This window comes from Sceloporus occidentalis, unplaced genomic scaffold (genome assembly GCF_023333645.1).
Source record: "Sceloporus occidentalis isolate IW3139 unplaced genomic scaffold, rSceOcc1.0.p SCAF_14, whole genome shotgun sequence".
NCBI lineage: Eukaryota > Metazoa > Chordata > Lepidosauria > Squamata > Phrynosomatidae > Sceloporus > Sceloporus occidentalis.
The window spans coordinates 552,512-565,007 of record NW_028316994.1 but is presented as its reverse complement, the minus strand read 5'-3'; the positions used below and the strand labels follow the sequence as shown (position 1 = coordinate 565,007).

Below are 12,496 nucleotides of genomic sequence, written 5' to 3'. Positions count from 1 at the left end.
AGATTTTCACACAACGTTGCACTCATCCAATACTTGTCCCATGAATAAACTGGAACTGTCTCGTAACTTCTTATTAACTGGGAAACCCTGCAAATGGTTTCCCAATAGCTCTTCATACTATTCCAAAGGTGCGAAAGCTAATAATGATACATTTATGGAGTGCTATTGGGGAGGTTTTCACACACTGCACTTTGGCACATGCAATTCGCTCTCATTGCTAAGATCATTTTCAGAGTATTCGGAGTAGATTTCTGTCTTATTTTGAGGTATAGGGTACAATTTTATTTGAACTGGATATATATCATGGGGGTTCAGAGACAGGAATTTGGCAAGGGGATTCATAAGGTCAACCACTTCTTTAGTTGCTGTTCAGGACGTATTCTAGTGTGAAAAGGATGGCACATTGAGACTGGGCATGACCTAGCAAGGGTTAAATGATATATGCACCTTGAATCCCTTGCTCTTAATGAAGGATATGTTAGAATGCCTAGCAAAGGGGAAATTTATTAGAAAGCTGGTGTTGTGAGAAACGTTCTTTCAGGTATGCATCAAAGGACATGAATGCAAAAAACAAACACAAACCATGCCATGTTAAAGTTAGGCCTAGTTAGCTATGTTGTAGCCATGTTGAGAGCTTGTATATAAAGAGAGGGAGGTAAGCAGTTGTGTGTAATATTTGTGTGTGAGCCAAGGCCATATAGTGCTTGGCTTTTCATGGGAATGGAGTGGAGGAAAAAGGAAGGAGGTGAATCTGGAGAGGGTTTAGAAGTGAAAATTAGCTCAGATCTAGCAAAGCATCCTATACTGTGCTACTGTGCCGATCTTTTTCAATAACCTATTTCTGGTTTTATGCATGAAGCAAGTTCATTGAGTTAGAGAAAGGGCATTACACTGGGCATATTCAGTTTGATCCAGGGAAGACTAAGAGGTGACATGATTGCACTCTTTAAATGCTGCCTTGGCTGCCATAGAGGAGGTAGGCCTGTTCTCTGCTGCTCCAGAGAGCAGGGCCAAGTCTAATGGCTTTAAGTTACAGAAGAGTAGACTTCAATTGAAAATTAAGAGGGATCTCTTGACAGTAAGAGTGGGTTGGCAATAAAACCTATCACTTAGAGAGGTGGTGGGTATCATCAAGAAAGGGGTGGAGCAGGTGGCTAGACTCAATGGTCAATGAGGCTCTATCCAACTCTATGATTCTATTGTTTGAAATGGTTCTGTTTTTTTATCAACAAACCCATTTCAGATGGAATGGTTGTCTGAAGAGAGATTTATCACTTACATGACTGAAACATGAGGTCAAAATGTCCTACCTCCTACTGTTTATGTATTCTGGCCAGTGCAACTCCTGCAGCTAATTTCTGTGACAATCAGACCCATGTTCAGAATAATGTAATAGTTTGTATGTGTTAAATTCATGAATAACTGAAAAATCAGTTTTGGGACCATTAGATTGGGAATATACAGATCTGGCTGTATCACTGGAAAGATTGAGGTAACCAGCTTAGGTGACAGGTACTGAGAAGGGAGGAAGGGTGATGAAAGACAGAGGATGTTTAAGGATAGTCTTGCCATGTACCAAGTAATATTCTTTACTGCTATCAGGAACACATAGTGCCATTACCAGTGCCAAAATAAAATCTAATCACCAATCCATACAGATTATGAGCATGAAACAAAGGGTTGATCTCTTTTAATCCTCCAACAATAAAATATATTGGTTCCAAGTAATTGTTCAGATTGTGTTCCTGTTTTTCTGTCCTGAAAGAAAAGCATGCTACCCATGGAAAAAAGACATACAATGTGTATATGTATTTACACAACGAATGCAACATTACCTAATTTTATTAGTTTTCAACAGCATATGAAATCCAGTTCTGTTAGAAATGTTTAGTCTTGTTTATATTTTTACATGCAGACATATTGACATGAAGCATGTGGGAGTCTGTAAATCTCTAGGAATGCTTTCGTTCCCACAATGGAATTTTCAGTGAGTTACCTCATCCTTTTTGTTAAAGAAATGGTGCCTGTGATTCACTTTTGGGTTCAGAAAAATAATATACATTTTAGGAGCAAAAATGCAACCCAGCAATCCAATGCCAGAGGCCAAAATAGAGAAGATCTCCACAGCCACCATGTATTTGCCTTTGGTGCTCAGATAGGCTGGAAGAAAGGATACCCAGACACTGCAAAACACTAGCATGCTGAAAGTGATGAACTTGGCTTCATTGAAAGTATCAGGAAGCTTCCTAGCAAAGAAGGCCAGTGTGAAACTGACACTAGCCTGAAGGGCCAGGAAACCTAGGACAATGTAAAACATGATTTGTGACCCCTTGTTGCATTCCACTATGATCTGATCAGTCTGCGAGAACATATCAAGGTCTGGGAATGGAGGAGAGGTGCCAAGCCACAAAGTACAAATGCCACCTTGAAAAGCAGAACAAAGAAGGATAATATAATAGGAGAGCCTTTTGCCCACCCATTTTCTCAACTTATTTCCAGGATTTGTTGCTGTGAATGCTAGGATGACTGTGATGGTTTTGGCTAGCACACAAGACAGTGCAAGAGAAAAGATGCTGCCAAAAGCAGTTTGCCTAAGAAGGCAGGTGATCTTGCCGGGATGTCCAATGAAGAGCAAGGAGGAAAGGAAGCAGAGCAAAAGAGAAATGAGGAGAAGGTAGGTAATGTCTCGGTTGTTAGCTCTTACAATAGGTGTATCCTGATAGGCAATAAAGGTTCCAAACACAAACAGTGTGAGCAGAGAACAAGAAAGTGCAGAAGAAAACAGACTGATTCCCAAAGGTTCAGTGTAAGCTAGAAAATTTATAACCTTAGGGAAACATTGGTACTGTTTCTTGTTTGGATGTTCATCTTCTTGGCACTTGTAACACTTGTATGCATCTGAAAAAGCAGAGAGATTTTTTTGTAAACCAACTTTCAATTTGCAGCTTACATAATCAGGTAAAGGCTATCACACCTACAATGGATTTACAAAAGCTTCCTGCGTGGTCTTAAATTATATGGCTTATTTTAGATTTATTTAGATTTTGAATAGACTTTTTGAAATAAATGGCGCTTATCTGTTATGAATAATTAGTTCTCTTAAATCCAGTTGGTCTACTCTAAGTAGGAATAACTTAATAATAATAATAACTTATTTATTTATAGCCCACCCAATCACGAGGAATCTGGGTGGGTTACAACAACAAAAAATACATGGAATAATAATAATTAATAATAATAATTTGTTTTATTTATATACCGCTATTCCAAAGATCATAGCGGTGAACAGCAAGTAAGCTAATTAGCAAGTAAGCTAATTTGCCCCCAACAGTCTGGGTCCTCATTTTATAGCGACCTCCTCAGAAGGATGCAAGCCTGAGTCGAGCTTGGGCCCTTTTGCTGGTCTTGAACTCGCAACCTTGTGGTTTTGAGTGAATGGCTGCAGGACAGGCATTGAACCACTGCGCCACCAGGGCTCCTTTTCAATAAATACAATAAAATCCAAATTTAGTCCCTGCCCAACCCCTCTCCCAATACTAAAACTGCAACTAAACTATCCCAATTTAAAAGCAGTTAAATAAAATAACTCAAAAGGGGGAAATAACTCCCAAAATATCCCATATTGTTGTTGTTCTGTGCCCAAATTGTTTTCAGCTCACAGCAATCTGAAAGCAAACCTGCTTCCGTGACAAGATTTCTGAGGGGGGGGGGTGTCTTTGCTTTTATCTGAGGCTGAAGGGGTGTGATTTGCTCAAGGTTACCCAGCAGGTTTCTATGGCTGAGCAGGTATTCAAACGCTGATCTCTAGAGTCATAGTCCAATGGTCAAATGGCTGGCTTTCATCCCATATTATGGATTTCAGAAACCTAATAAGCCACAATACTTGACTTGTAGTGGAGGATATCATAGCATGGGTTCATATCATTGGTCATCTACCAAACCCCATACCTCAATCAGGGTCTACTTTGTCCATTTCCATTTTATAATCCATTCTTTGCCTCCAACTCAGAGGGAGAGCACAAGTATATGATGAAGGTTTATGATTGCCCATAGGCCTTTTGTGGAAAAGGAATAATTACCCCAAACTATTTTTCAGGGTATACATGAGCATGCAGCCATTCAGAGTCTCATTGAACCTGATGCACAGGCTCTCCGAGGCACATAATTTAAGTATGTAAAAAAATCAAAACTAATTATATTACTGATTTGTGATTGGATCACTGGGCTCTGTACACAATAAAAGATACCATTTCCAAATTCTCATACTGATAGCCAATATAGCCACATTCAGACTGGGGCCTCAGTTTTTAATAAGTAAATAAATGAAAAAGGTTCTTCCTGCATGAGTCATATTTCAACATATGATTGTGTTGAATCTAGTGCCTTCATTCTATAGTTATGAGGCATGGACACAGGCAAGCAGGCAGGGAAAATGGTCAGCTTTCAGTATGCTTGAAGTACTACTTTTTTGTGGGGGGCTGGATGGCATCTCTGAAATTACCTGTCTCATTTGAAATGGTCCCTTCCGGACATGGAAAACAATCATAGCAACAAGACTGTTCTTCCTCTCGAACTTTTCTGGTGTATCCAAGGTGACATCTCTCTGAACACACTGACTGAGGCAATGTCTGAGCATAGACAGAATTGAAGTCTGATCAATTTACTTGAATTCAGTTTTTCATCTTGAAACTATATATTTTAACTTTTTGTAATTTCTCTCTCATTCTCTCTCTTTGCACTCTCATTTTCACACAGAGAGAAACTTGGCACAAAATTCAACTGATGTTTCCATGCTCAAAGGAAGGATTTTCTCTGGCCATTAAACTGAAGACATTGGTTTTTGTCTCCACCACAAGGCTGCAGAATCTCAGACGAACAAAGTGTGTGTGTGTGTGTGTGTATGAGGAGGGGACTACATAAAGCCTCATACCCATCTTAGCAAACTCTTTGAAATCAGTTTTGCAAACCCACCAACTGACACCAGGATGGCCTTTTCTTTGCTGTCTATTTTGGCTAAATAGGGTGGATGTATATATGTGTTTTTGTAGGGGACTCCTGCTTAGAATGTTGGGATAACTTGTTTGTTTGTTTTTATCTACTCCACAGTGTTTCAGTTTGATATGATTTGATGGACATTTGTCATATCTGTCAGGAAGTACAGGCCTGCAGTAAATTTCATCCTACAGACTTTTGGAAAGAAAAAAAATCAAAGCAAACCCTAATGTTATTAACAAATGCCTACCTGGTTAAAGGTGTTGGGCCATATAATGGAATCTTTCTTAATGGTAACCCTTTGTTCCAAGGATGCCTGGGAATCTACCATTCCAACTTTAACTTGGAAGAAGGATTTATTTGGGAAACCGACCAAATTAACAATGTCATAGGATCCACTCCCAAATTCCATGTTTTCGTTGAAAAATATCGCATCCCCAGCACTGTTATTGAAATGGATTTTTTTCAAAAATGGGTGAATCTAGATAGGGAAAATGAAACCCAAGGACTTCTTGGCATAGGTAACATTTTTAACTTCAACTGGTATAATGTACAATATATGTCTAATAAGAAAGTCTGGGGGGCGCAGAGGAGGAAATATCATGCCATGAGGGGAACATTTAAAAAAAGTTTACTTAACCAAACAGGAGTTGAAAATGAAACAGAGATCCAACCAAAGTATGCAACAAAGCCAAAAATCTTGTTTTGGCTGAAAACTATTTAAAAAGAGAAGATAATTTAAAGAGTACAGTGGTGAGTAGATGGAATTCTACATCCAGGATTCTATAAGAGAGACCCCTCTGCTTTCTCTAATTTCTGTCAAGAAAATGCCTTTCTTTTATTCCTTTTCTTTCATTCCTTTCATTCCATTCAGACAGCGGATGTGGGAGAGAAAAAAGATGACTCTTATTTATTTTAATGTGTATAAAAAGACACAAATCTAGTGCTTTATACTTCATTCTGCCTATTCATTCAAATGGGCACATGCGCATGCGCACAGCCACACACGCACGCACGCACCAGAGGAAAAGGTTCCTGGCTATCAGTGTATGAGTAATCTGGATGAGATCAGAAAGTACATGAGAACAAAGACTCCCAAAAATCCCCCATAAAATCTCAGCACATTTGAAATTTCCTGGCAGCATATGTGCACATGAGCAAGAACATTGCAACAGCATTTGGTCTAAAGATATGGCATTACCTTCCAAAGCTTTATAGCTTGAAGATTCAGTCTAGTTTGTTTTGTCGCCATTGCTTGTCTTTGGGAATACATGGCATGTAGAGCATGGGCCACAGCATAGACTGCATTGTAGATACTGTAACTATGGTCTGACATGATTCTTTCAAACACAGTCCTGGGAAGACTGTCCAGATTTTCCTTCCCTGTACAGGGTTTTTTATTTTGCATGATCTGGTAGGAACTTGAAACTGTACATTTAAATGCAGAATACCAGAACTGCTTCATAAAGAAAGTATCTTTGTGCATGTGGGGGTTACATGTCTGGAGAAAGTTATGAAATCCTGGGACATCATTTTTGTGGACTGACAGGGAAAGGGAACCATGGAAGTACTGTATGTTCCAATCATCTGGAACAACTTTTGATGTGAACTCTCCTTGTGTTGTTGTGACCCAAACCTTTTCTTTAATTTTCCTTATTCTGTGAGCATTAGTATAGAGTATAATTTGTAAATTTTGAATGGAGTAAGTGTCCGCATGTACAACAATAACATTGGCTTTAGTTTTATGAAGAACATCCAGAACGCTTCCCTTGGAAATTATTTTTTTTTCTAGAGTCTCTTTATGAACAGATTCTAGAAAAACAAATGGTGTCTTTTCAGTGAAGGCAACACATATGCCATTCTTATTAAGCATAGGTTTCAAATTTTGTGCAAAGCCTTCTCCTGTGTCATCATCTGAAACAACAAGTCCAATCCATATCCATCTGAAATAATGCAGCAATTGTACTATCCCTTCGTATTGAGAGACATCGTTTGGGACCATTTGGTAGGTAAAAGGGAAATATGTTTCATCACTCCGTACAGGATGAAATGAGCCATAACTGAGCTGTTGAGGAAAGCATGGTGATATTTTGAACTGTGAAACCATGTAAGGACTGGTCATCACTTAAGCTAAGCCAAGCAGTTAATCAGAGGTGCACAGATACAGGTCTAAATGTTTATCAAGCAGATATACTGATACCCAGTTATGCGCACAAATGTAGTACCCTTTAAAATGGCAAGAAAGCTACTCGATGTTCCTGTCTCTTGGGAATTGTCACTTCTAGCTGGGAATGGCTGTGTGACTACTGGACACTGTCTGTCCTCCCAAACTACCATAAGTTCCTTCTTCTGTTGCCGGTGTAAATCCACGATTCATATATATGTCCATGCAAATTTTTCTGGCAAAATTGGAGAAAGCCAAAATTCTTTTTTATGTAGATTTTAGCCTTTTGACCCCTCAAAATCCTGTACCCACCACAAATTGGACAGAATCTAATCTGAATCACTACCAATTTCAAGTGAGTGAGGTTTTTTGTTTTTTTATACTGGCAACCTTCCCTAAAATATAGACATATAGCAACCTCATAAGACAGGTAAATAATGAAGGAAGCAGTGGTCCTCTGGCTAGATGTGTTGAATACTCTGCCATACAAGATAGTAGAAGAAATTATCTCACTGTGGTGGAAATTCCTTGTTAAAATAAAAAGCCATAGAAAGATGGAGTCACCTTTGTCAGCCAGAGAGATAGTTTTTAAAATAGAGGCTTGGAGTTTAGGGGAAAAAATAGAGCAAAGGAATAATGAGTGCATCTTGACCTAAATGGAAGCTGGCACCAGTAAAAAGACATAACATAAACTACTGAGATAAGGATACATTCTTGACATTCAGAAGCAAGGTTAGAAAGAAGCTACTAAATTCCTACAGGAGGGGGTAAGGAGTGATGATGCAGTTTTAATATATGCATGTATTTCTGTTCTGATTGTAAGAATTCTGTATGTTTAAATTGTAATTAGCCAATCAGGTATATTGAAGAAGCTTCTTTGTCTTCAATAATATCAAAAGAGCCATTTTGTCTTGTTCGGGGCCTCAGCTTTTTGGAACTTGAATTCCACTGAGTTCAATGTTTTCCTTTGTCGACAATTGGAAATAAACTTATGGATTTTCCATGTATTAGGTCCTCTTGCCAATTCTTTTGCTCTGTCAGTCCTAGATTTTTAAGTTTCCTGAAATTTCTGTTACATCACACCGTGGAGAACAATGAATTAGACTGTTTTGCCTTGCTATAATAGATGGTAAAGATGATAGTAATTTCTTAAGTGCACAGCAAATTAACTCAGAAAAAATGTGACAGTACTTTCCCCCCTAATAAAATAGTAATATTGACCAATATTCACTCCATATTACACTTGGAGAAGTATGATAAAGAAATAGCAGAAGAAGAAAATTACTGGGAAATCGTCTTTATAGTGTGTGGTGACACGCTAGTTGTGAAATTGCATTGTAATCTTTGTAGCTTAACGGAAAACATTCAGAGTTTTAAAGAAGTAGCATTGTTACTTACTCTTGAGAAACACAACAGTAAAATATAATAATCAGAATAAATACACCAAGGACCTTAGACGTTTGACCATAATAGATTAGTCCTGAAAATCAACTTTGCAAGCACTGCTTCTTTTTAATGAGCAATGTAAAATTTCATGGATATTTTATCTTTTGGAAGGTGAATTTATAAAGATATTATCCACATAAGCCTACCTGCGGGATCTTGTACAGACCGAGGGTTGTGGCTATCTGAATTGACATTTCAGAAGTCTGCCCTCCAATCACAGCTGACATTTCCTTTTTCCTTCCACATTTGAAATTAGGAAAGCTTGCTTTCTGTACTGACAGCAGTGACAATGTGACATCTTGGTTTAATCTTGGTTGGAACAAGTTCTCATAGATTTGAAACCCCAGGGTGACATTGGGTAGGAGGTTCAGATCCTTGTTGATTTCATCAATAGCAAAGGTAAAGGCAAAGACATGTTGGTAATTCTTTCTCATCAACCTAAAAAGATAGTAAATCATGATGATATATGTGTTTACCACCCCAGATATAAAGGGTCTGAATGGTTAAGATAAAAGTGTTGTGCTATATGGCTTACATCCAGCCATATATTGATATATGTTTTTGTTAAATATGTTGCATGAAAATATTTTTTTCCTAGCCCTCCAGCTCTGCAATTTTCAGAAATCAGATCATTGTTACTGTTGAAAATCCCATACATACAACAATAATGCATCAACTCATCCTTATAAAAACACCAACAGGACTATAATGGAGAACAGTTGGTACAAAGCTGAATCATTGTTGAATGTTTTGCATGGGATTTACTTGAGTGAAACATAGAAACTCTTATATTGAAGATGTCCCCTTGTTTGCATATTACAATTTTCACAATCCTGCCATCTACATGGGAGGTACATTTTTCATAACAGGTGATCTATAACATATTTTTCAACTAGAGCTTTTTGTCTTTCCTCGATGATGAGTTTCAGAAGGCCCTAGCCAGCTGGGGAATTATAGTCCAACGAGTGGCATACAGTTTTCACTTCGAAATCAGAAATCATATAGTTACTTCTTATATTTATAGTACAAGCTTTTATCACATCAAATTATATCATATCACATTCTTCGGTCTGTATTTTTTCTAGTGGTGGGGTACTATGGAATACCAGGTGCTATAAGCTATGTTCAAAGGAATGTAATGGCAGACATTCTCTGAATAAGCATTACCATGAAAGCCTTATGATATGATCAACATAAATCAGAGTCAACGTGAAGATACATACCAATAACAATCCCAGAATCCAAATTCCTAAATAACAGTTGGTACCCAATTCACTGTAGAAACATATGGCACTTCACTAGGCAGTGCAAATAATTTATTTCCAAGAAAAAGACTTTTGTGTGTGTGTGTGACAAAGTAGTATTTCTGCAACTGACAAAGGTCATTCTGAGAAATAGCATGCCTTGTCTCAAGAAATCACTCATTTTCAAGGTTTACTTATTGTTAGTGGAAAATAAAACACCCCACCCAAGTGTGTATTTTAAATGTGGATGGCTGAAATACACATAAATGAAAAACAGCCACAAACAGACTTTAGTCAATGCAGAAAAATTCTGTAAGTTAAGCAAACATTGGAAAATTGTGTAATACAAATTTCAGTGCAAGAATAAAAGATAAAGAATAAAACACAAAGCCTCACAATCTGATATGAAATAAGGTCAGGAAGAAACTGCAGGTGAGTGACATTTAGAGACAATCAAATTGAAATGGAGAGATTTTCACATGAATCCATTATGAAGTATTTCTTACACTCTTTAATGATTCCCCCAGATCAAAACTGACCATATATCCTATGAGTTATTTTATGGTGTAATTGTTTACTGGTGAACATCAAACTGAGCATGTCGTAAAACAGTTATTTTGCATTGGATACACTGGTCTTCATCGTCTATCAGTCCCTTCTAAAGTTCCCATAAATCAACATTAAATGTCCTAACTTTAGATAACTGCTATTTTTAAAAACTCTCTATATACTTACTGGAACACGTATTTGGTGAAACTGAGGGGTAGGGTCATAAAGTCATCTTCTGGGAAAACACTCATGCGCAGAGAGAAAACCGTGCCAATAATATGGCTTCCTGGCTCAAAATAGTCATCTTCATATCTGTGGGCAACAGCTCTGCAGTTTCCCTTCAGAGTCCTGCCGATGGCCTGAGGCTGAAGCAGAAGCAAGAGCAACAGAAGGAACATCTTTTGGCATGTCTATGTAAACCCTGAAACCCACTTCTATTCCCTCAAACAGAGGCAAATGACAAGACATAGCATGAATATGACAATATATAACATTGCAAATATCCTCCTCCAACTTTTTCTATTTTATATGTTGCAGCATTCATGCTAATATTGTCAAAATTCTTCTATGTTTCATTGCAGCTGAGGTTTTACTGCTGTACACAGCATACATAGCAGACTCATTGCCTATAAAAGCCTGTGTCAGATTTGGGATTGATTACCCTTCACCTCCTCAACATATTGCTGTTTCCCATTTGAAAGATCCAGGTTTATTACTCTTTCAGATTGCTGTGTCTCAATAACAGTATTCTGAGTAATTACAGGGAAGATAATAATCTACTGAAAGGCTTTGCCCCACCTTTCCACTATGATCTCAGCTGGAAAGCATTTGTTTCTAGAAGCCAGAGATGAACTCAAATGGTCACCACACCATGCAACACCCATTAGAAATTGAGAAACTGGTGTTGCCTAGATAAATGTTATTTTGAAAAGACAAGCTTGCATCCTTGAAACAGGCATGGCTGGGGAGATGCCTAAAATCTGGGCATAGTTCTTTTTACCTTCTCTTCCTACTGTAGCAAAGTTGGTAAGAGCAGAACCTGGGAAACTGTGGCCTTTCTTTGTTAGGAAGAAGGTTGGCAGCAGCAGCAGCCGCTGCACTAGTGGAATGGCAACGGACTTCACATGTTTTCTTCATTTCTTTTCTTTTGTCAATAGGAATCATAGAATCATAGAATCATAGAATCGTAGAGTTGGAAGAGACCACTAGGGCCATCCAGTCCAACCCCATTCTGCCATGCAGGAAATCCAGATCAAAGCATCCCTGACAGGAATCCATTTGATTTTGCTTTATAATTGTACTGTTGGAGAATGTAAGAAATAGTAGTGTACCTCACAAACAGATTAGCAGAAAGTGGGCCACAACCAGTCCCATTCCACCCCTACTTACAGCAAAGAAATAAAGCAAGCCTAGGCCTCACCCCTAGTACGTACTGGGGGTGTCAAAATGGTAGCACCCAATACAGATGGGCGCCACCATTTTGACGTGATGGACGCTTAGCATCCGCACATCGCGGCTCGGATGTGATGCTGCAAGTGCGTCATTGGTGCCTTGCGGCATCACAACTGCGCCGCAAGAGTGTTTTCCCAGAAGATGACTTTACGACCCTACCCCTCAGTTTCACCAAATACTTGTTCCAGTAAGAAGAACCCATTTTTTGTGAGTTCTTTTTGCTGCGCGGGGGAGTCGTGCGGTTTATCTGCTGCGGCTCCCTCGCACAGCAATCACAGGCGCCTGCAGAGCGCCCTTTTTGGGCGCTCTGTAAAGCGCCTTAGTTTTCTTTGTAAAAGCACATGAAGTAGGTTTATTTACAAATATCAAAAAGTTCATAACATCTCATGGTGGGAAGCTCTGTAATGTGCTCTTCAAGCATAAAGGAGAGACAAGACAACAGACTAAAGAATGAAGGATGAACACACTACCTGCAGCCTAACTGATGCAGGATGAAAGAGTGTATAAGACGAACAAGCAGGAAATGACATGAATACATGCTGTGCCTAAATTCTTAGAGACAAATGTAGCCAACCATCTATTGAGATTGCTAAGGTTTCTACGTCTAACATAAGCAATTCTGGATGTACTCAGACCAAAAAAAAAGAGG

At 38.6% G+C, this 12,496-nt stretch overlaps 1 protein-coding gene across 1 annotated transcript; it reads right to left on the bottom strand.

The window, feature by feature from the left end:
- Window positions 1-2,151: 2,151 nt before the first annotated feature.
- Window positions 2,152-10,806, bottom strand: LOC149303387 (vomeronasal type-2 receptor 26-like). Its single transcript, XM_089480681.1, has 5 exons — window positions 10,582-10,806; window positions 8,749-9,040; window positions 4,502-4,628; window positions 2,828-2,898; window positions 2,152-2,160 (listed from the first exon to the last, which is right to left on the bottom strand). The coding sequence occupies exons 1-5, from the start codon at window positions 10,791-10,793 to the stop codon at window positions 2,152-2,154; spliced, it is 711 nt and encodes a 236-aa protein (XP_089336807.1). The 5' UTR covers window positions 10,794-10,806.
- Between the last annotated feature and the right edge of the window lie 1,690 nt (window positions 10,807-12,496).

What these genes read in the sequence shown, in the direction of transcription:
- LOC149303387 (XM_089480681.1), bottom strand. Translation starts at nt 10,793, where the DNA reads ATGTTCCTTCTGTTGCTCTTGCTTCTGCTTCAGCCTCAGGCCATCGGC. An exon ending in TTCACCAAATACGTGTTCCA is followed by an intron (nt 9,041 to 10,581) that starts GTAAGTATATAG and finishes CTATCTTTTTAG; the next exon opens with GTTGATGAGAAAGAATTACC. An exon ending in GTCTGTACAAGATCCCGCAG is followed by an intron (nt 4,629 to 8,748) that starts GTAGGCTTATGT and finishes GTCTATGCTCAG; the next exon opens with ACATTGCCTCAGTCAGTGTG.